General features: G+C 48.4%; 1 protein-coding gene across 1 annotated transcript in view; it reads right to left on the bottom strand.

The window, feature by feature from the left end:
• Positions 1 to 24,736, bottom strand: part of LOC135920033 (lachesin-like) — a 126,682-nt gene that overhangs the window by 23,643 nt on the left and 78,303 nt on the right. The window contains exons 3-4 of the mRNA XM_065454116.1: positions 23,969 to 24,075; positions 4,693 to 4,897 (exon numbers count right to left, since the gene is read on the bottom strand). Of these exons, the coding sequence (XP_065310188.1) occupies positions 4,693 to 4,897; positions 23,969 to 24,075 (312 nt within the window). The remainder of the gene's footprint in view (positions 1 to 4,692; positions 4,898 to 23,968; positions 24,076 to 24,736) is intronic.

The raw sequence follows: 24,736 nt of genomic DNA, 5'->3' as shown, positions 1-24,736 counted from the left end.
GCTGACGTCTTGAAACCACCAGTAGGTGGTCAGCTAGTATACTCGAAATTTTATGGTTGGTTGCCCGTATTATACTTTCTGTACATTCTTACTTTCTTTATTGGCAGGTACAGTATTGGATAGCAATTATCGATATTGTTACATTAGAATTTTATTGCTTTGTGCCAGTGATAATGTTCCACCGGATTATCACTTTTATCAAGTTATCGCCCGGCGCCACAGACAAGCCTTGCAGTGCATCCGCAATTTCTGTAATCTTGTCGCCAATTCCACAGCGAAGAGTCTCGTGTAACGAGACCGCACGCGTGACGCGATTCACGCACCATCGAATGGGCGCGAGCACCAGCGATCGCTCTGGAAATTACGGCGATGCATGTATAATTAGCCCACGGGCTTGAACCGTAAGTTAATATTTTCAACAACCGACGACCGTCTTTGCCGTTATCGTTGTTATTTCAGCGTTGCTTGTATTTCTGGACACAAATTCGCTCAACAAGGAGTTCCATTCTTAATTCAATGTTTTCCCACTGTTGATCCAGCGTTTCGCTCTTCACCGTCACTACAACGGGACGATAAGATGAAATCACCGCGCACAAACAGGACGGCTGACGGCGCTGGATTAACACTCTGAGTAGTCTTGGGATGTATTTGGGTATTGTAATTCTTTTTCCGTGTTCGCGCGTCTGTCCTTTTGTTTGCTTGTTTCTCTCACAGTTTACTTTACCTGGTATTTTCTTCCGTCGTGAGTGTTTTGTCCTTGAAAAAAGGAAAAGAGCTCGAAGCGCGAATCGCAGCATCCAAACCTGAATGGAAAGGCGCAGGATGAGATTCCCGACTTGACTAGGGGTGCAGAATTGTTTGTGCGTCGACATCCTTACATTTTCCTAGATATACCTTGTGACCAATGGCGAAGCATACTCGACAAGTCATTGCGATGTTGCTGGAACCACCAACAGCCTGTGAGAATTTTTTACGAGGTTCTGATAAAAGCTTACATAAAACGGGGTTAATGCTCTACATGAGCGTTGTGCTGCAGAAATTAACCGCTGTCGACGTTGCAAGGGCAGTAATTTAGCATCACTAGAGTCACATTTCGTGCGCCCTTTCAGTGGCGAACTCGCTAATTTCACCAATAATAAAGGCCTTAATCGCATGTTTTGCACTGCCTAGCTTCTTGCAGCTCTAGCAAACTGTCTGATTCACAGAAATGCTAACGGAACTGTCACTTACGAGACACTTGGGCTTGTTTTAGCAACTGTAAGGGTACCTAAAACGGTGAAAGACGAGTAATCTGTTCGACCGCGGCGCCCGTTATACCGAGCCATTTCGAAACATTTGGTTGCCTCCAGGAAGGGCCTCATTAATGACTCTCTCCCGCCGATTCGCGACATAAAAGCAACGCGCCTGTTGCGCATGTGTTTGATGTAGCAGGATGGTGGTATTAGAATTACGTGTGTTTTGAATTCGGCGCTTGCGGTGGGCGTGCGGGGCTGAGAAAGCGGGACAGTAAGGAAACTCCAAATTGGAGCTACAGGAAAAGTGACTACAAGCCGAAGAACGAGTTTGCAGCTGACGCTTGTTGTGCTGCGTGATCCCTCAGAAGAAATAAAGGATGCTCCACCGGCTAAGATGCGGCTGTCACAGGTGCAGATCACGCCTCCTCGTTCACTCAAGGCAGCTCGCTTAACGACAACAACATCCCCGCTCCTGACAGCCGTGAAGAGGCCACTGATTTATGCCAGAGTCATTGTGGAGAACTCCCGGAGAAAGTCGTCGACGGCCGGTTCACAGTCTGCCACGTGGTTGCCTCGTATTATACAACGTTGGAGGCACATGCTACATTGGAGAAAGGGAGGTGGTGAATAATTCAGCGTTTGTGATTGGCCAGTGAATTCCCTCGACGAGGGGAATAGGGAAATAAACAGCATAAAGGGCGGATCCGGACGGATGTGGCAGACGCTCGCACATGCAGACTTTAACATGTAGTGCTCTCCGAAAGTGGGAGCTATGTTTGTAAAACTGAATCATGGACCGTTTTAAATATAATTCTTTTTCTGTTCTCTGAACCGTCGCTTGGAACCCTTCTTTCTACCGTCACCTGGCATGGCACCATCCATGGAACCTTCGTGGCCGCATGGACCCCGGACTTCACAACAAGCTCAAGCTTCGAAAGCTGACAACCAGTTGGAACACGGACGATAGTGATCGTTCCACGAGCGATGACGCAACTGCACTGGTTGTGCTAATATCTTATAGTTCACACAGAGTATTACCATCCTTTAATGAGACGCGCGATGACTTCGACGCCTATTTGCAGCAATTTGAGCTCATCGCAGTGTCTCAAGAATGGCCACGAAACAAATGGACAGTCTCGCTCAGCTTGTGCCTGACAAGAAAGGCTTTGTCTGTGATCAGCTGACCTGACTCGGCCTCTGCCTCTGACTGTGATCGGCTTAAATCTACTCTGTTGTAGCAATTTCGCTTTGCGACAGATTTAGCAAAGCGAGACCAGAGGAAAAGCAGGCGGGCATCCACCCATGATGTCTCTCGCATGGCGGGTCATTTCGACCGTTGGATGAAAATCAGGGCGAAGCCCGGACCAACAAGGTCAGGACCGATGACGTCGGGACGACAAGCCCGGCCCTCGATCGACGGTGCCCAAGGAAAACTCCACGGGCAGTGCCGCTCCGAAGAGCTTGTCGCCCCATGGCCTTGGGCCGATGCACACCCGCGCTTGTCGGCCCCGCGCTCCGAACACAATAACCGAATTCGAAGCACTAAAATACTGTCATCATACCACACTAAACCACGGAACTACGTTATGAGCTTCAGTGCACTGAATCAACCTTAATCCGCCTCCCTGCGCCAACTGAGAGCAAGCATAGTTGACACGGGCAATAGCCTTATAGCCTCACACCAGCATATATTCTTTCTGTCGCCCTCCCAACAACTACATGTACGTGTACCGCTGATGCGGCACCAGTCTGATATTCCAAACATCCATAAGCACACCATACGAGTATGTTAGTGCGGAGTAAGCTAATTGCAATGCATAAGCGACAACACCCCACAGCTATTTAGGCAGCCGCCATTTGCTCAGTTCGCTGAGCCCGCACATAAACAAGAGAAATGCGTACAACGCCTGCTAACAGCCGCAGAGGAGGCGACAGACGCCACCTCCTCGACCGGGCAACTGCCGCCGCAAGGTCTCCAACGGCGATGATCTGTGTTTGATCAGAAGTGCGAAGCTCGCGCCGAGCTGCCGTTCGAGCTTGGTTTGGCGAAGTATCGAGCAAATGGGGGGAGAATAAGGAACGAGGCCGGGTGTCGCCTGGGGCTTGGTTGCAGGGAAGGAAGGAGGTGGCTCCTTTGTGCCTCGGCGTCGATTGCTTCTGCGGCTGTCATTTTGATAAGAGAAGCTGACGCCGCAGCTCCGTGCAGGCGTTCGATACGGGACGCTCGGTCGATTGCCGCTTACTCGCGCCCCCGAGGTGCGAGGGGTGGCTGAGGAGTTTTCCCACCGGCAGGACCGACGACACAGGAACAAAAGGGAAAAAGAAGAAGAACCGGGCCTTGCATGTTCGTGTGTAGCGCTTATGACTGTGTTTACATGGGAAACAATGTGCTCCCTTATTAAGAGAAGCAGCGGCATCGACGCTTCCTTGGCGCTTCGTCTCTGAGGCACGAAGGTTGCCTTAATTACCGTGCTGACGGAGATGTCGGAGTGGGAGCTCCCTATTTGTCTTGTTTCAACAAGTCACGTCAGCGTAACCGTGTCATCGTTAATATATGCTTGCGCTATACCGTGCTGTCACGGATGGGTCGGTCCCGCTCATTGCTTAATAATCTCGCGGCCTAACTGACCGGGACCCTATGTGACAGTCGCGCTGACTCGCGGGATGCGTAAGAAGAATTCAGATCGATGCGACTATATATCAATATAGCAGAGATAAATATAGCAATACGAACTACGCACGGGACGAGATTGAAGAGATGACAGTTGTCTCATGACGAAACAGGGAGATGAGCACAAGGATATTCTTATTTTTCTTTCTTCTTTGTTTTTTTGCACAAGAAGAAGCAATGGTTGGCGTTGCTCCTTTTCCTGTACTTTCACAAGAAGACCGGTCGTGTGTTAATCGTTCAGGCTGTGAAGCTGAAATGCCGCCTCATCCTCTTCCTCAACTACGCTAATATGTTTCTTAGTTTTTGTATCAGCGTTAATGAAAATTGAAGTCTTTAGAATTTAGCGCTTGAGGAAGCAGATTCTTTAACTAGAACACTCAATGTGGCATAAAATTCCCAGTTATCCAGCAATCAATGCCTGTAGTATAGTCTTTAGCGCACACGAGCTGGTATCTGAAAAGGAAATTAACGTAATGTCTTCGTTTGTGTTTCTGCAGCAAACTGTGGGAACGCTTCTTAATTAACACTAAATAAACAGGGCTTCTAGACAGAAAAATTGCTATAAAATTATAGGTTTAATCTCCACATTCTGCAAAAAACTCTTTCGCCTCCTTTCCACACATTCACGATATCAAAATAAATCCTCTTCTTAAAGCAAACTTTTGTTGCGCTTCAAGAAATAATACCGGAGGTTTACAGCTCAGCCGCCAGGGCAGCTATAGCGCTCGAACGAACGAACAAACGAACGAACGAACGAATGAATGAATGAATGAAATGGGAACGCACCGAGCACGTCGAGATATCCGACTTGACTGCGCATGGGCCCCGTGTTGACCTGGCACATGTATCCCCCGCGGTCCGACTCCTGGACGTGGTCGATGACCAACAGCCAGGTGCGGTCCGAAGCGCTCAGGTGGACGCGGTAGTTCTGCGTGATCACACTCTTGTGGATCGTCAGGATCGTCTTGCTCTCCACTCGCAGCCATGCAACCTAAAAAAAAACAGAACAGGAGATGAAGACTTTCGTACTGCCAGCTCCCGACAGCCGCTGCTTCTCTCTGTGCATTTGTGCAGATAGAATGCGTAAAACTTTGCGTGTGTGCAATTTTTCTTTTTTTCTCTCTCTCTCTCTTTTTTTGTGCGGCAGCACCTCCTCTGCCTGAAGAAAGCCCGGATTGAAGTACTTCAATCGAATATCGTAGCTGGTTGCTAGAAGTGTCCCCGACAGGTATAAAGAAGTATACTATAGAGAGCCTAATGAATGTTTAGCTCAAATACTGGAGATATAATAAGCAACACAGCGTAAGCCTGCCACAGGAAGATAGACTTTGAAGGACTCCGATGCATAGCCTCAAAATGTTACTTCGCATTAGCGAGACTACGCAAACCCTTGCAGATTTGTACTTCTAAGTAGTTTATTACGCAGTTAACGCTGACGACTAATCTCACTGTTCGAATTAAATCGGAGGAGTCAAGTTTAAAATTTGGCTATGACGAGTGGAAGCAGGTGCTCTCCGCAGTATTTCACTAATTTGAGTGCTAGACGTTATAAATCAACGTTTATTAATAATCCAGCAAACGTTTCTGGAGGCTCTCCGCTATAATAAGCCCGCAAGTAGTTAATGTCTTGGCTTGATTGGCGCTCATAGTGTGCTCACGATAGTGTCAGTGCTCTGCTGCTAAATCACCGCGACTATTGCTTTCATCAGCACGCCTGATTTGACGTGTTGCTAACAAAAATCTACATACAAAAACAAATTTGGCTCCAAGGTCCTGTGATGCGCCGAACTTATTGCCGAAAACCTGAGCTGACGGCTGTTTCCTACCATGCTTATGGAAAGACCCGTATGCATTCCTTCTCGAAACAATGCACAGAACTGTAGAAGTCGACTCGTACTCGCCACGAACAGCGTCTACCCACTATTTCGATCCGATTCGTAATGGGGCGTATCGTTGCAACAACTCGTTAAGTCGACCCACACTCTTGACTGACTCATGTGCAGTGCTTATTTGGACAATAAGTTGTGACTTTGGTGTCGGCGCGCTACAGTTCAGAACCTGTCAGGAATTGTACCTCGGCGACCTGTCATTACAGCGACTGTGCATTGTTGCTAAGATTACAGCGCGAAACGTGACACGGCGCACTATGCCACTACAGGCATTACATTTCCATTTACGAGAACGAAAGCACTTGTCAAATAGCTTTGATAACGCTACAAGAAATAGCGGCACATCCATCCCGAAAATTCTATATGCAGTAGACCTACTTCTGCTTTATACAGGTTGTTCTGCTATCCTAATTATATTATACAACGCTGCTTTCCATTCCTCGCCTCTGTACGATTCGCCCAATTCATTCATAGAGGCGTCGAACGACCAAGCGTGAGCACAATACCACTGTGATCCCAGAGACGCTTGTATTCGTATGCTGCTATAAAAGCTGAGTGATTTGCCCACATGTCCTTGAGAAGTTTGATTTTAGACAAGCACATCATCAACGCTTGCTACAAAAGCCATCAAAATAGCTTAATTCAGCAAAATGAGGCATAAGGGAGAGTACATTACTACAAGAATTAGGCCTAACTTATAAGAAAAATAACAATAGAAGAAAGAGAAATCATTTTTAATCGTACCGGTATCAGTATGAAATTTTACACCAGTTGGTAAAACGAAATTATTGCTTGCGCTACGAAGAGTAACAGCTGCGGTGTAACTAGATTAGCCAAAACGTAGCAGTCATCGTAATTAGGGACCAACCTCCTACACAGGCTACCATGGTAATCGCAATGGAAGAGCTCGAAGGTACAGCGCTGTTAAGCCATTCAAGTCTCAAATTATCATGCTTTCGCATATTAGATTGTTAATAAGATTGACAAGCTGAACAGTAGGCAAGCGCATTAACCCCAGTTCGTAGCGCAGATCCGTGATGGCCGACCACGTCTTTCCTACGCATTCCCGCTGAGGAGCAGGAATGGGTTGATTAATTAAGTTTCTCTGGACAACGCAAAAAAGGCGAAAGAAGGAGAAAACGTTATACACTTGCGCCCTCGCTGAGCTTTCGCAAAATGTACCCTAAGCAAAAAAGAAAAACTAAATAATGAAAAGGGCATGGAGGGAGGAGGACTACGTGCATGAAAACGCCAACATGTACATAAATGAGTGCATCCGTGACTTTCTGGCTTGTTTTCTTTACGTTCCTGATAGTCTAGAGGAAGACAAGAAGATAGCAATCTGACAGAAAGCTAAGCGAAGGACCAAAACCTGCACAGGCGCAAGAAAGAAATGAGACGAGGCTAGTTTGTCGAGAACCTCCGACATCCCTTAAGCAAAGGAAAACCGGAGGTGGAAGGCAAGGAGGAGAGAGAGGGTTTGCGTAAAAGAAAAGGAAACAAAAAAGATGGCGAGCTCACAACGGCCGCCACTGCGCGGTTTTTGTTCGTCGCCGCGAAAGCTGCGGCGGTTAAAGAGGCAGACGCGAAGCGCCGACGCGAGCGCTCGGCGTCCTTACTAAGGTACCCGCCGTGGCCCCGTCGCGCGGCACGCAGATAAGAGAGAAAATATTGGGAAGAGAGACGGCGCGCCGTTGCCTTACCAGCACCCCCACAGGCAGCACTAGGGGCGCTCGTTTTGAGATAGGGAAGAGACGGCGGTCGTGAATGTGAGGAGGAGGGATGTGCAGCCCGACCTAACATATATAGGCGGAACCCTCCTGCGCGCTAAATCTAAGAACAAGAAGCAGCGGAGTTCCTCTTCGCAACAGTCTTCCTTCGAGAAAGAGGCGTAGGGATGTAAGGGAAGCGGCGGGAGGTAGGAAATTGGTGGAGAGGGGAGCATATCAGGGTACATGTTCCGGTAAAAAGTCGCCATTAGGAGGGGGCTCAAGACGAAGTGCCGCGCTGCTCCTCGGTGCGCGCGCGCGCGCTCTCGACGTTTTGGTTGTTGCCCTCCGCTGTCCCGCTCTCACTCTCTATGTTCTCTGTACTGCTTGATTCTTCCACGTGTTCTTTGTCTATCTGTTTGGTGCAGCTTCGCTCCAGGAGAGGCGGCACCTTCGCCGATGGAGCGAAGACGACACTCGGGAGCGCACTGCGCGCGAGAGTCACGCGACTACACACAGTATCACTATTCCTTTGTTCCCGCTTTCCCGTCGTTTCACCCGCCCCCACCCCCCCTCGAGGCGCCCGTAACGCAAACAGATGCCCGCCCGCCTGACCCTTGGTCCCGGAACCTCTCTAGGAGGAAATGTCTCTCCCTCCCGTTTCCTCCGGCGTTGCCGCCGAAGGCGCGTTCGCGATCACCGCGACTCCCGAGCGGCGGAGCGCCGAGGAATGCCGCGGCTTCTCGCGCGCTTGGCTGTTAGAGGTGCGCGTAAGCGTTTTGGAGGAGATCATCTTACAAGCTTCGTCGCGCGCGCGTGCCCCTTCACAACGGAGCAGTTTGGAAAGACGCGGGCTTTGCTGAAGCACCAAAAGCGTGCTCCGAGAGGAGAATTTTTTTTGTGTGTGTGTATTCGGTATGCCATATACTTCGCTGGTTACGAAACAAGGCAGTTGAGTCTTGTACATTGGATGACTAGAGTCAATTGAATAGAGTCAATTTTAAGAGTGGAACATTGCATGTTATTCGGCGATAATAAATTGTTCAATTTATTTTTTACTTCCTTTCTTTGACTTTGTATACGTTTGCTATAGGCCTATAGTTCAATCGTTCAATCGTAGTAGTGGTAATGTGTTGTAGCTACAGGCGCGTTTAGCTTGGCGATTGAGGCCGGTAATTGTTCCGCTTGAGCGTCTCTTCCACTGTGACTGGTTATTCACCCTCTTTCGAACAGTTCAGTTTCTCTTAGAGGTGTAATAAGGCGCGAAGCTTCCCTGGGGACGATAACAGATCCTTTCGGAAACATGATCGCTTGATACGAATTAAATACATAGCTGAGAAGGTGCCTTCGTGTATGTTCCTTTCTTCGTTCGTCACTGACGCTTTCTTGAGCGTTTTATCGCCTCAATAGAAACTTTTGTACAAATACGAAATGTTCCTAATGGCAGAACGTCATCATCGGTCAAGCCCTTTAGCGAAGAAAAGAACGGCCAAAATGGCATACGATTGACTAAGCACTAAGCAATAATAGGGCCTCTGGAGAGCAGCCCCAAGAAGTGAGAACATCTGGTTGTAATAGTGAAATTGTTGTATTCTTTCAATGAAAAAAAAGAAAAAAAAGAAACGTGGCTTACCGCCCTTTGAAGACGCAATTCAACGACGAGCTATACATTTTTGTCAATTTCTAACCTTCTAACCACCACCCCCGTCTTTATATATATATATATATATATATATATATATATATATATATATATATATATATATATATATATATATATATATATATATATATATATATATATCTTCTTATGTCTCTCTCGCCCATGCACCAGTAGCGACAAGAGTCTTGAGCAGATTTCCTAGCCTTGTCGCGTGTATCGACGCTTATCTTGCTCAATAAACTGCAGAAATAAATTAAAACCAACAGGACCGCTGGTTCCTTTGTGAAGTGCAATTGTTTTGTTACTCTCTCTCACAGACCGAGAGAGTCACAACAAAATTTCTTCCATGAATGATAATCTCAAACCACGTGAGTGAGTGAGTGAGTGAGTGAGTGAGTGAGTGAGTGAGTGAGTGAGTGAGTGAGTGAGTGAGTGAGTGAGTGAGTGAGTGAGTGAGTGAGTGAGTGAGTGAGTGAGTGAGTGAGTGAGTGAGTGAGTGAGTGAGTGAGTGAGTGAGTGAGTGAGTGAGTGAGGAAACTTTATTGCAGGTTCAGCGAGGACGCGAACTCGTCGCGCACCCGGCTAGTTCCACGTCGGGACTGGCAGGTCTAGCCCACTGGCTCGGTCACGCGCACGCCGGACAGCCAGGATTTGCTTGTCTAGAGCGAGGCTACGCAGAAGCGAGTCCCACTACTCCTTGATGAACTTGGGGTATGTTGACCCGTACTCCCCAGAGCATGTGCGCTATGTACGTCGGGGTAAGCTTCGTGGAGAACGGACAGGTACGGATATGTGCAGGCCTGTAGTAGCCTAAGCGACACGGTTGGCGCCCTATTCAACTTGGGGTGAGGGGGTGTAAAGACCCTTCTAGAAATTAAGAGGAATTTAATAACATCGTTGTGAGTAGCGGGAGCGTCCCTGTGGCCGTAGGGAGAAGGGGAGTCCGTGCTCCTTACAGAGGAAGCGCGGTCGGTGAGGTCACGCGCAGCCTCGTGCGCAGACTCACTGAGGTTCGAAGGAGCACCCTCGACCGACCCTACATGAGCGGGAAACCAGTGAATCGAATGATGCGTGAGAGCATATGGACTCGAGCCGCTAAGAAAACGAGCAGCTTCCTTGGCGATGCAACCCTCCTGAAAAGTCCTAAATGCCGTTTTGGAATCGCTGTAGATCTCGGACCCACGACCTTCTAGCAGGGCGAGGGCGATGGCGGCTTGCTCGGCGACTCCGGCGCCTGAAGGGCGAATCGAGGCGCTATTGGAAATCTTGCCGCTGGAGTCGACCACAACGACGGCAAAGGTCTTCCCATCGCTGTACTTCCGCGGTGTCGACGAAGCTTGCTCTAATGTCTTGTTGCTTGATCTCTTTGAGGATGGCTGCTGCAGTGCCTTTGCGTTTGCCCACCTTGTGGACGAGATGGACGTTTCGAGGCACAGGGTCCACTTCGAACTTGTTTCGAGTGCACCTATGTATCGGGGTACTGACCATCGGGAATCCCTTTGGCTGGTAACCCAGCTCTTCAAGGATGCGTTTACCTGCCGCTGTGGTGGTCAGTCGAGTGAGTTGCCCGTGTTCTTGGGCTTCGGCAATCTCCTCGGCGGTGTCATGTACCCCCAGCTTGAGAAGATCCTCAGTATGGGTCCTGATGGGTAGCCCGAGAGCCCTTTTGACTACTTTGCGGATGAGAGCGTTGAAATTGTTTCGCTCCGCTCTGAGCCAGTTGTGCATAGAAACCGTGTACGTGAAGTGGAATAGTACGAAGGCATTGATGAGCTTGAGGAGATTATTTTCCTTCATGCCCCGGTGCCAGTATGCGATTCTGCGAATAAGGCGGAAAGCGTTGTCCGTCTTTGCGATGATCTTGTGGAGAGCCGATCCGTTCCCGCCGTTGAATTCGACAAACATGCCCAGGACCCGAGTAACACCGACCCTGGGTATCCCCCCCCCCCCCAAGCCCCTCGTCAAAAGTGCGAAAACTAATGCTGCTTTCGGAGACTGGCTTCCTATCTTTGCGTCTGCCTCTCTTTTCTTTTAAAGCGAAAGCTTTACTACGCCAGCCAGCGAGCCATTTCAGCTTGTCGCGCCGTATGCCGTATACAGGCAGCCGTATGCCGTATGCCATATGCCGTGGCCGACGAATGACCTTGAGCCGCTGTTGCCTAGCAACGCCGCAGCCGCGCTCCAACAGATGGCGCCACCATCGCCGCTCGGTCCACCAGATTTGCTCCGCTGGGGTAGAGGAAGAGGAGTCTCGCCTCGCGGGATATATATACATATACATATACATATATATATATATATATATATATATATATATATATATATATATATATATATATATATATATATGTGTGTGTGTGTGTGTGTGTGTGTGTGTGTGTGTGTGTGTGTGTGTGTGTGTGTGTGTGTGTGTGTGTGTGCTTCGCCTCAGAGTATTTAGTCGTCATGGAGAGCGCGAAAGCGACGCCACAACGACAGAACGAAGCGAGGAAGAGACAACGCGCTCAAGAGACGCCAGAAGAACGCGCCGCACGACTCAAGAAATGTCGTAACGAAGATGAGGCTAAAAGTCGTGCCCCGTCTCGGAGTGACTTTTCAACTGCAGAAGAGACCGCTTTGAGTTCTCGAGAGCGTCGGAATGAGACGCTGCGTAGACGTTACCTAGTCGTTACCTGAACAGTGTGTCTTGTCGTGTCTATACAATAGAGCTAAACCAAACGCTTAACCACAAGCTAACACCACAAGCGTAGCGACGCAGCTCTTGCTTTTGCAACTCAACTAGGGTTAACCAGAGCTAAATCACAGGCAATTTTTGTGTAAAGCGGAAGCTCTGACTTTGCGGGGGTGCATCGAAGTCCAGTGGAGCAGAGATACTCCTCGATCGCGTCGATCGCCTCCTGCATTGCTTCTTCGACTTTGCCCTCGCAGCCGCCGGAGCGCCATATGGTGATGTCGTCGGCGTACATGGGGTGATTGACGTCCTCGACGCGTACCAACCTCTCTGAGAGACCAATCATACAGATGTTAAACAGTGTGGGGGAGATGACGGCACCCTGAGGAGGGCCCCGCCCTCCGAGGGGTACATCTTCGGAGCGGAAGTCTCCAATGCGAAGCTTGGCCTTCCTGCCGTTAGAAAAGAGCTGACGTAGCTGTGGAATCTGGAACCGAGACCCAGGTCTGAAATGGTCTTGACGATGAAGGTGTGGAGCACGTTATCGCAAGCCTTCCCGAGGTACAGACCGAGTAGAGCCTTGACGTCTCTGGAACGGCCATCCACAATCTGATGCTTCATTAGTTTCATGGCATCCTGCGTCGACAGTGCGGCGCGGAAGCCGATCGTGTTGTACGTGCAAACCCTGTTGTCTTCGAGGTACGCGTTGAGCCTGTTGAGGAAGACGCGCTCCATGACCTTGCCGACGCAGGAGGTTAGAGAAATCGGCCTGAGCTTCTCGATGTTCGGGGCCTTGCCAGTCTTGGGAATGAGCACCGTGCAGACATCTTCCATTCTGCAGGAACAACGCCGCTCTTCCAGGACTCGTTGACCTTGTCGGTCAGAAAGACGATCGACGTGTCGTCGAGGTTTCTCAACAGTCTGTTGGTGACTCCGTCCGGACCCGGAGCAGACTTGCGGTTGAGAGCGAAGATAGCCTGTCTGACCTCGGCAACGGATAAGTATTCGTCCAGCTCGGGGAATGGAGGGCCTCGGTCACTGGATCCCCGTCGCGACGGACGGGCAGGTTCTTCTGTATGAGTTTTGAAACGAGTTCATCAACTGTGTGAGACCTGGTGGCTTCGTGAAGGGCCCGTACCAACGTATGGCTCTGATTTGACTTCGAGCCGCTTTCGTCGAGAAGGTGCTACCTGCCTCCCTCATGACATCACGTGAACACCGAAAGAATCTATTCGAAGGCTTGATTACTCCATGGGGTTTAACGTCCCAAACCAACTCTGTGGCTTTGACAGAGGCCGTTGTGGAGGACTCTAGATTAATTTTGACAACCCGGGTTTCTTCTTTCTTTTTATGTGTGTGCTTATAAATTTAAGTACGCGACGGTTTTTCGCAGTTCGCCCACATTAAAATGCGGCCGAGGATAGAACTCACGACCTCGTGTTTAGCAGCAGGACACCATAACCAATGGGCTACTGCGGCAGTAAGGCCATCATATGCCAGTCGCATCATCTGTACCTGCGTACCGTTGACCGTACACGAACAGACAGCGTTTCCCACATGTTCCTGTGGATGCGGTCGATGCTTAACACATGATTTAGTGGTGCCCTTGGGACGCATGTCACCGCGTTCAAGAAAAGGAACGCCGTATCGAAACTGCGTCTTCCAGGCTCAGTCAAGTGACAAATGGCGTCTTGTAGTCAACGGATCATCCATCATGTGCCTCGTAGATAAAGCGACTGACAGATCCATTGTTTGATGTACTGGAGGTTTACAGTCGTTGAATAATTGAGAACCACTTCTCTGAGACAGTGTTGCAGTTCACGTAGGATAAAAAGCTGCACTCTCTTGTCTGATTTATTTCGTTCACTTGCGGGCAATCCTTGGACTGAAAAAGGTGACCATCTATCATATCAAGCACCATTTTTGAAATAAAGATAGGCTACTTTTGGTATTTAAAAGTGGTTCTGCACCCTGTTTCACACTTCAATGTTGTTTTCTGTGGCAGAAAATATTTGCACTTCTACCATCGACCTTATGTAACGTTGCTATCACAGAAGTAAGAGCTGCCAGTTTTTTTTGGCTGTGTACCTTCGCATCTTGGTATTAATTCCTTTTATTGAAAAAGAGAATGTTGGCAACTATTGTGTCACCGGTTTCTCTTAAAAACAATAAGCAGTTAGTGCATTCATATTAAGCTGGAAATAGGTCGGGCCTCCGGATCCGTGTCTGACCGCTCATACACGTGGCGAATGTTGACGACAATTATACTAATCATAGTGCGTCCCAGAAACAAGTGGACACTTCAATTATAACGACCTTACGCCTGTTACGCCTGTGACACTGCCGCTGTCAACTCGAAAACGCCGACAACGTCGACGTGTCGATACCGTACACGTAGCCCTGAGACTTAAAACAAAGCCTTCGTCCAAAAGACCGAACTATGCATATGCATCGTGAAATTTCATGCCTTATTCAAGGTCCGGCAACGGGATATCCTTATTCTTAGCGCAGAAGATTGTGAACCACAGGGCACTAAAACGAAAACAGCAACAAAACAACAACGAAAACACAAACCTGTCCCTGAGCTCCTCCCAACGGTGTTCCGTGCAACCACATCAACTCCCCAAAAGAATCACAAAGTAAAAATAACATGCTTCTGAACTAGCAGAACCACCGAAGCAAAAGCGTTCCGATGTGTGTCAAAACACGAAACTGCCTCAACGCGACGGTCACCCCACGTTGGTGGACAGGAAAGCACACTCGTGGCGACTCGATCAGAACCTACCATCCAGATAGAGTGCACAGCAAACAGAAAGTCAACGACAAGAGGGAACACAACTGGAGAAGACAGCTCGAATGATACGGTCTTCCATTCCAACGTGTCTTGGACGTCGGAGCGCCGACTTCGCATGCCGTGACGCGCTCGCATAGGTGCACGCTCCGCTGACAGATGCTAGTAGGCCCATGCTGGGTAGCTGACGGTGAAGCGAGCAGCACGGGCGGGAACACGCAGCGAAGGTGAAATCAGTGGAACTCACAAGACCAACAAAAGAAACGAAAGAGATATCACGGATGGGAGATTCCGGAGGGAAGAACTGGCTGGTTCGGCGTTCTCTGTTTCTCCGCACGCTGACACGACGAACATGCACAAATGGATTGCGGGAAAAAAAGGGAAAAGGGCAGTGAGCAAGAAACCCAGTGAATAGAACAATATGAGAACCAGCTATAGCTATCTCGCGCGGGAGTGCGCGAGCACCGCACTCGCATTCGGGATGGGGGGGATATGGAAAGGGGATGCCACAGCGAAACCTACCTAGCAGGGGCCAAAAAAAAACTAAGAAATGAGGAGTGGTGGGGAAAGGGGGTGGGGGACCTCTCGTTTAATGGGGCCATTGCGGGAATAATTCATGAGACCGGAGCTGGTCCAATTACTAGGCTCAGTGCCCTACCATCGCTGACGGGCTGCATTACTAAGCACCTTCCTCGCCCCGTTCTCTATGCTTCCCTCGCTCCTTCTTGTTCTTTTTTTTTTCTTCTTTGTCTCTCCTCTTTTCTTTCACCAACACGCGTCGAGAACGCGCACCACCGACTCGCGAACGTTTCTTCTTCTTCTCGTACAGACAAAGATTTGCACTCAACAAGCAAGCAGAAAGCCCTCGCAGAAGTAAGGGTAAAATTAAAGCCGTACGAATGTAGAAACGCACAAAAAAAGGAGGGTTGGGGGGGGGGGGGGGGAGAAGCCAATAGCCAAGGAGCGTTTCAACGCCGCGGGAATAAAAATTTCACTTAGCGAGTGCGCGCAGTGCGTAAAGCCAGGGCGGCGAGTCAAGGGAAGAAAACGAAGATAGCGAACTGGAGAAAAAAAAATGAAATACAGAGAGAGGGGGGGGAAGCAGGGGCATTTCGCAGGAAAGACAGAGCTAAGGAGCAGTGGCAAAGGTGGCCACGGTAGGGACGGGTGGTGGCGGGGGAGGAAAGCGCGGCAGGATTATGCATGGAAAGCGAAGAAAGAGTGTCCGGCTAAAACCATCATTTGTGGAAAATGTACGTACGCGACGACGGTGGCGGTGGAGAATGCTGCCGCCGGTATGAACGCATTCACGCGCGCGCAGCGTGCCGTTCACTTCGTGTGTGTGCGTACGTGCCATGCATCAGGCTGCCGGAGAAGTGAAAAATATAAATATAAGGGAGCGAGTATAGCACCTGGAATAACAATAATTCCGGAAGCGTGTCATGCGCCGTTCACCCCCCCCCCCCCTCCCTGCTATTCCTTATTCTTCGACTGTTCTCGTGGCTTCGTTGATCTTTCTTTTCTGTTTTTTTTCCTATTGCTCCGTCTTTTTTATCTTCGGCGTATGCGGGTGTCATCGACACGAGGTGCAAATTTTGTTTAACAAGAAGAAAAAGGCTGCCGGGACAAAGTTAAGCAGCTGTTGGTTCTGGCCTGCTTTATGGAGGCGTCGCGCAGAGAAGCGTAGTAGCGTGGGAGAGAAGAAGTAGTGGGTGTGGGGAAGAGAGAAAGGTGCTCGTTAGGGAAAAACCAGCGGGCCAAAAGAAAGCAACTCACTGCGGCATCCCGTGCATTCGTTGCTCGTCTCGTCGCCCGCAATCAACTCTAACAACACGTTTTGGATTCAGCGGAAGGGTGAAGAGAGAGAGGGTGAGGCAGACGAGAAAAAAACAAAGCATGAATGAGGAGGCACATATTTCTTTTTGCGTGACAGCCTGCAGGCATTGCACACCCGGCGGCGCATGAGGACGTAGCGAGGATCTTATATCCGGCACCGGGCTGCGCGTGGTTCTCAGCTTTGTTTTCGAGGGTCGGCCTCATCAAGGAAGACGCGAGAGGCACTCGGGGCGTGCGCGGAGAGAGAGGAAGGGCTTGAAGAAGCCGCGGCACCGCAATTCCTTGCGTTGTTGCGGCCCGAGTCAGAACAGAGATTGCGCGCATTCCTTTTCTTGCGCGTTCTGCGTCTCGGTTTCTTTTCGCTGACACGGTCTTGTTCTTGCTTGTTCTTTCTTTTTCCTTTTCTTTGTCGAGGGGTCGGAAAGCCGAACTAGGCAGAGCGGTGGCTTTATAGCGACAATGATGCTTCTCGACAGCGGCTTAATTTACGCTCAAGCATTGCAATATTATGAAACAATTAATGACGCTCTCTAGCGAGTAAGGCATTTCGTGAAAGGTTCATTTTTCTGCTTGCCGTCATTGCAACAGCTCTGTTGATGACGTGAGAAAAAAAATTAAATAATATTGCTCCGTTCATCCCAATGCAACACACGGGCTTTAAGAGAAAACGTACTTAGAGGGCGAGAAGACGTGCTCCTGGATTAATTTCGACCACCCTGAGGTTCTTTAACGCGCACCTAAAACAAGGTGCACGTGCGTTCTTGCATGACACACTCGAGGAAATGCGGCCGTGGCGCCTGGGAGACGAACCCACGAGTTGGGCTCAGCAGCAGAACGTCAACGAGTCAGCGCGGTGGGTGCGTTTTTGAATGGCGACCATTCACTCTCAGTGCCTGTGCTTTTTACTTGTGGCGCTCGGAGCGCGTTATCGTTGTGACGTCCGAGTGAGGATGTTGAAGTATAGCCACCGTTCGGGCTTATATAATGGTACCAGACGCTGACATTCAGGGAGACATGATGCTGATGATGATAATGATGATGATGATGATGATGATGATGATCGTTATGATGATGATGACTAGGCGCTGACATGCAGGAAGGTTACAGTTGAAAATGTAAGCAACTCTTGAGGAGAGTGCCGCAAAGATAAACGAGTTTTCTCCTTTTTCTCTTTTACGCAGTAAATTGTTCGCCCTTCCCATCTCTACTTGTGCGCAATTCATGGTCATCCGACATTGTGCTTTATGCTTAAACTGAAAGCATACCAACTGAGATTTTATATTATCGTGAATCTTTCATTTGTTTTGCCGTTATAGCTAGGGGAAAAGAAATTGTCATAAAGATTGCTTATTACAGAAAGAAAATATCCAGATTCTGTTATAGCGGAGGACATTCACAGAAATCATCAACTGATAATAGAGTCGGGTAGGGTGCCACCGATTGCACTTGCCATGATTGCAAAGATGTGTTTACGGACGGCACCTAAAATATGAGAAACGCACTAAATTGCAGCTTTGAATGCTTCGTTAATGTGCACTGGGCGCACGTTAAAGAACTCCAGGTGGTCAAAATTAATCTGAATTTCCGCCATACGGCGTACAAGCCTCATGATGATATCGTGGTTGTGGCCCGTAAAACACCGTAATTTATTTAATGATTTAACTTTAGAACACCCGATTGCAATACCGGCTTATGGGAGTCCTATACTTCGGCTTACTTTCTCGCACGGGTTATACACAGCTATTTTGCGCTGTTACCTTGAGCAAAGTTGACGTTCTGGCGTTCATTCTGGGCTTCAGGGTTTGAAGCGAATTTAGCTGTTGTTCGGATAAATGATAGTCCCGATTCACTCGTGAAAAACCCCTTACGGCAGGCAACTTGCTTGATAATCTGCGCAAGAGGGTGAAATGCGATGTCGCTAAAGAAAGAAAGGAACAAAAAAAATCTATAAGGGTGCATCGCATAAAGTGCATACCACAGCGGGGAACGTGGTGTGGACGGAATTAAGCGCGTCTCTTAATTACGCAGGACGTCGCTCTCCCCGACGGCCACACGCTGTCCATTCCCGCCGAGGCACCCGCTATAACTTTCCCTCCTCCCTTTCCTTCCCGTATGAGGGAAGAAGGGGGAGCTTGAGTAAAGTGCATATCAGCCCTCTAGTGCGTGTACCCAGCGTGGAATAACTGGAATAACTTCCCGCGTGAAAGTATGCGGGCTAATGAATTAATGCCTGAAGCTTTATTTACCGAAAGCGATGGCGCATTGACCTAAATTCGGCCTGTTTGGGACATGGCAGCATGCGAGTAGCCGGACTTGTGCGGTGAAAAAAAAAACGAAGATGTATGGCTACGCTCTTGAGGTTTATCTATAGCGCTGCGCTCGAGACGTCAGCTTCGTCCTGTTATGCCGTCTACTATGGCGTTTCACATCTTTCCACGAACTCCAGACGCAGATCCACCGGTGATGTAGGGTGCCGCATTGGGTGGCTTTTCGCCTTGATGGCGAGCACTTGGGAACCTGAGGCTGAAATGCCGGATAATCGCCTCCGTGTCTCGCTTATTACTACAGCTGGCATCCGGTGACTTCCAGCGAGCATGATCCACGAGATCTACGAACCGCCATTTTCGGTGAGTCGAGCGGTAAGGAAGAAACAGCTCAAAACAACAGCTCGAGTTAAAGCGTTGTATCTGAGCGGGGTTCGTATTTTACCACGACAAGGTTTTATGCCGGGCTCCACCGAAAATCTGTTTAATGTACGTACTTACGTCACGCAGTCATCACGCAAATCTGCGACATGGCGATACTGTTAAGTTTTGTGCCTGCAATGTGGTGTGGAAAGTATGCACAGCAACGTCTGAAAGGGTTGCTTCATAAAATGAATTGTGCTCTTGATTACGAATATTCACTGCAACGATCATATTCAGGCATAATTGGTGTTATCACCAGTAATTGCGTAGAAAGTATGGCCGACAGCTTGGACAACTATAATGGTAGTAAAATGTTTGGAAGTGTCTTTTTGTCTAGTGACGCTCCGAGCCTCGAATTCTTTCTCTTTCGGAGAATTTACAGTCGCAATGTCGGACGGTATGGAAAGAGGAAATTTTATGGTTGATGAAGTAAATATAAAATTATTTCGTAGAGCAGACCATCACGTTGACGGACCAGAACACACCGATTTCAATTAACGGGCTCAGCTTGGAGCCGGCCAGCTCCAAGTTCTAATATTCTTCGTTGTTGAAAAGCCGGTGTGCTGTTGGAACCGGCATTATAAAGTGCCACATTAGAAATTAAGTTCTCATTATATTACCTCTCCCACTGAAACGTCGAACCGACTGTGTAGTGTTGAATACGACTTTTTGATATCAATGAAATATGTGGGAACGGCGCGGTCCGATCAGTCCACGCCAGTAGGCCCCGTCCTGGCCGGCGGCGCCCAAGAGCGCCCAGCGAAGCCTCGAACCACCACTCGCGGTCTCGAGTCACTTCGCCCTCTACTTCTCCGACTGCTGACTCCGATTAACGAAAAGAAAGGGGGTTATTATTTATATTTATCATATCATAAGAAGCAAACAAAAGACAATGAGGACAACACAGGCGAAATTACTTGTACTTATTACTTGAAATAAAGAAAATGATAAATTAATGGCAATGAAAGGGGGTGAAAAAGCTTGCCGCAGGTGGGGAACGATCCCACGTCTTCGCATTACGCGTGCGATGCTTTTCGTCGCCTCTTTCCTGTTTCTGTTACGTCGTTTCTAGCGTGTAGAACTTCCAAAAACCCCAACCAGATATGCGTGCGTTCGTGCGCGCGTGCGTGTGTGTGTGTGTGTGCGTGTGCGTGCGTGTGCATGCGAGCGTGTGTATGTGTGTGTGTTGATTACGCACGAACTTTAGCTTTTATTTCCTACGTATTGGCCAGGGTCCGGCCTTCGTTAGGGACGAAGCGTAGGAAATAAAACTTTGTTTGTTCATACGAACGTCCTCAACCTATAAGTTCCTGTTCAACTACCGGATCCCGGCAGATGCTCACTATATATACGCATATAAGAAAGGAGGTTGATTAAACGGAGGGTCGCAATTCACCAAACACAGTGTCTAAGCTCAAGCCTCTGCGGCACGCGATGCTGTTGGCAATCCTGCTGTCTACGTCCTCAGGCGTTCTTCGTCATTACGATACATATATGACCGAAAGGTTATAATTAAAAGTGGACACACCTGCCTAGATATATACAGTTGTTCATTGTGTCGACGTTTCGGCCGGAGACCGACCTAGTCCGTATATGAACAGTTTCTACAGAAGTGCATCGACTTTGCAATTCATATACCTATATAAAGCCGTCGTAAATATGGAAATTTTTTGTGCACGCGAATCCTTCTGCCAGGCACGGAACGTCAACGTCGCTGCCTCACTCTGCCGGCGTTCTCGGGCGAAGGCGTTCCTGGCGCTTTCCCGAAGGTGACAGCCGAGAACGATTACCGCTCGGCGGCGGCGCCGCAGCGGCGCGCCTATCGAGCATGCGTACCGGCACGCGATGCCACCGGAGCTCAATAACGACGCAGTTTCGCCACATACGCACTCACTGTCGGATCGGATATGCACATATGAGGTCAGGCAGCCCCCGCGAGGCTGTTTGCGCTGCATCGCAGCTCATGCCCCGCGTGCTTCCTATCTCTGTCACTGCTTCGCCTTTCGCGCGAAACTGCAATTCATAAAATACTGCGCATATTTGTAGACTTGTTAAATTGAACGTACAAAGAAGCTGCCACTACTTCTTAGAATACACGCTGCACTTTGGTGTTATCGAATATTCGTCTGAGGGAAGGATCAACCCATTTTTTTTGTAGGGATCAACGAACCACATTCACGTTACTAAGGAGCACAGAGCGGTATACGTTCTGTGCGCGTTTGGTATACGAAAAGACTCAAGCAGCACGTAAACTCCAGCACTAGAAATCCCGTTATAGCGTATCAGTGGATATCGGGGCACTGCAATATTCCTGGACAGACTGGAACGGACGGCTGCTGCAAAACGGGCGCACGAAAAATGACGCCACGTTAAATCTCCCTCTCACCCGTCATGAAGTCCGACAGTTGCTGAGACGGATATCCCGTCGACTTAGTACAAACACCTGGTTTGATCATAAATCAAAGCACCCAGACTTATTCTTCATAGACCCTTAGATGAAAATGCCCATTCCGCCGAAATTGAGCTACAGTAGAAAAATTTTAACTTTATTGCATCGCCTGTGGTTTGGCACAGCACATACCCGTAAATGTTTGCACCGAATTGAGTTCGTTGATAATTAACAGCGCCATTGAGGCCATGCTGAAGAAGATGTACGATGCCGTCTTGAGTACCCACGACGCAATTCGGCGAAGTGAAGACTAAAGGCTGATTTAATGTTGCTAGGCCATCGGCCATTCGCTATAATAATAATAAAGAAAACGCACTTTATCCATGCCCAAATATAGTTGCTTCAAAAATCTTTATGGAAAATACAATTTTATTACGCTTAGACTAAATGTTTGCAAACGAAACCACTAATAACTTTTTTTTAATGCCTTAGATCGTATATGAGTAGCTTATGTCTGATTTTGTTATATGTTGTTTCCGTGTTTGTCATGTAAATATTTGTGGATCTGTCAGCCGCTTCGTCTCTGAAACTATCAAATTATGAAGTTGCTTTTAACCTCTTCTGTGTTTGCGGATCTATGTGTGTGTCTTAGTGTCATTTTGCTCTCTTCTGTCCCTCTCCTTTAATTTTGCGCTCAGTATCACAGATGTTAGTGATATTGAACTGCTTCAATGTTTTTCGCACTTTTAGCTTTTCTTTCCTTGCGAAGAGGAGTAGCCGGCGCCAATGTAGGCGTCACCCTCTCCTTCAATTACATATAAAAAAACGGTTTTATTCTCCGATCACCTACAAGAATTAGAAGCTCGTGTGCGCGTCAATATTTCGCCTTACTGGGTGAGTTTTGTGACTGTCTTGGCGGCTAAATTTGTTCGCTAGAAAAGATGGCATCACCTGAATGTGCTGTGATCTAGTACCGCGCGCTTTTCGAAGGTAGAAGCCTAGGGTACGACTTAATTACATTGCGACGTGCGAAAGCAGCCTAGTAATTTCTTTCCCTTCGCCGGCCTATATAGCTGTCAGCCATGTCACTCGCAGTCGCGAGCTCCTGCTACTCTCGTATACCTTTGCTCTTGTCCCGTCTGGTAGCCACGCTGTTTAACGTTTCCTCCTAATTCGTGCGCGGCCCTTTACTCTCTACGCTGTGGCTCCTTCTAATATGCAAGCTTCTGCAGATGCCGCTACTCCATAGCCGTTCTACCGCTGCCATCACTGCCGCACTACCTTGCGGACCTCCCTGTCCCTTCGCGTTTTTTTCCTCCCTGCTACTATAGCCTAGTTTAGGCTTCCTGACGTGGTCGTTGTGCCTCCATATCAATGTCGCTACGCTACCGTGCACGTTTCGCGCTCGACAACCCAACTCTGTCGTTATTCACTTCACTGGGGCCTTACGCAGTTGTGCCTGCTTGTTCATGCCAACACAAGTTTTATTCATATCTAACCTCTTCAAACAAGGTTCAACCACATTGTTGCTGGCCACATGGCAGCTGCTCAGATGCGTAAACCTTAAACTTGTTTCCATTCCAGTTTGTGCTGTTTGTGTTCGAATTTTTAAAGTGGTGATGCTCACATACACGTTCATCGAGTAGGGAAATACGAAATGTGGCGCTCTGGCAGACTGTCAACCGGCAACGCGGGCAAGGCTACAGATCAGCGTACATGCCGAGCCTCGAATTACCCAGACTCTGACAGGACGTCACGGATAACCTATACGAAGACCCTCCTTCGCAAATTTAGCGAATTTAACCACGTTTCTAACAGCTATTGCTGGATCGCTTTCTGTGTGTACTAGTTGGCTACGTGACCCACTGCACTGTTTGTTAGTAAGGAAACGGATCACAAAAAATCTCGAGGCGCTGCAAGTTCGCGCGGACTCCTGCGCTACTGATTAACTGCGCCCTGCACTCCTTACATTCAAGACCCAGCCAGATGGAAAGCGATAACTATTTATAGTATGAAATATAAATTGCTGCCCTGTGAAAGCCTTCTGCTGTCATTCGTTGCTCTTTCTTGCTGGTTCCATTGAATAACCCAGTACAGCACACGCGCGAAGGCTCCGCAGCGTGTCGTAACACTGGGAAATGAAATGTACAGACATGTAACTATCACTTTTAAATGACAGTTTACCCACACTTATAAGAAAACCGAAATTTTAGTCAGGCTACTGCCTCAAACAGCCATAGTATATATAAGCGGTAGTGTTGGCGTATTCTAGATGATCTTGAATGTGGCTATGTGAGTTAGTGTACCTATATATTAGCGCAAGAAATAAATTCCAAGAGATTTCCCTGCCGGTTGCGATGAGAGCACGATATTAAAACAATAAATTTAAGTGAACAAACGAGTATGACTGCGTGAACACCGACTCACCCTATATTGCCCCAAGTTGTTGACGACGCAAGGAAGCTTCACCGTGCGGCCGACGATAGCGCTCACATTCGGAACGGGCTCGGCAAACTCCGGAAGAATCTCGTAATCTGCAAGATAGAAGAAAATAGGAAGAAGGAGACGTTGAGCACTGTAAATACCCATATAGCGTGCATTCCAGGCAAAACTGTGTTGATTGACAGCGCTTTTTTATGTAGTTAGCGGTAGCCTCAGTAATGATTCAAAGGTAATTGCCAAACAATATCTCTTTAATGTACTGAAACTGTAAGGAAGAATACTCAGTGTCACTTGGAGCGTTTTACAAGCAGTATTCGTAGCTTCGTGTCTATTTGGGAATTATTGGCATCATAAATCTAGCAAAAGTTCGTTTGATGGCCCCAGACTGAGCTCGGACAAAATTCTCTAAGCGCCTCGCAACTACTTTCCTGAATTTCCTGTCTGTTCCAGCAAAGCCTTCCTAGTACATGTCTTTTTTTTTTCGTTCCTTTGCCTTTCTTTCTCTTGTTCTTTTCTTTGGTAGGGGGGGAGGGGGGGAGAGCGTTGGAGAATTGCGGTTCGCAAAACTCACGATAAAAACATAGAGAGACTGTTTTAGCGACAACCGCGATAAACAGAGGCCTTTAGGACTGAATGGCAAACCTGGGACTTCTAATTCTGCGTCGCATTTTAGTAAACAAAACGTTTCACAACCTGCATACTAACGTTTCCCCTGGTTTGCCGAGTTCGGCAGCTTGAAACCCTGCTAACTAC

Source organism: Dermacentor albipictus, chromosome 1 (assembly GCF_038994185.2).
Source record: "Dermacentor albipictus isolate Rhodes 1998 colony chromosome 1, USDA_Dalb.pri_finalv2, whole genome shotgun sequence".
Taxonomy (NCBI): domain Eukaryota; kingdom Metazoa; phylum Arthropoda; class Arachnida; order Ixodida; family Ixodidae; genus Dermacentor; species Dermacentor albipictus.
Note: the sequence above shows the minus strand (reverse complement) of the source record. Positions and strands in the feature narration are given on the sequence as shown.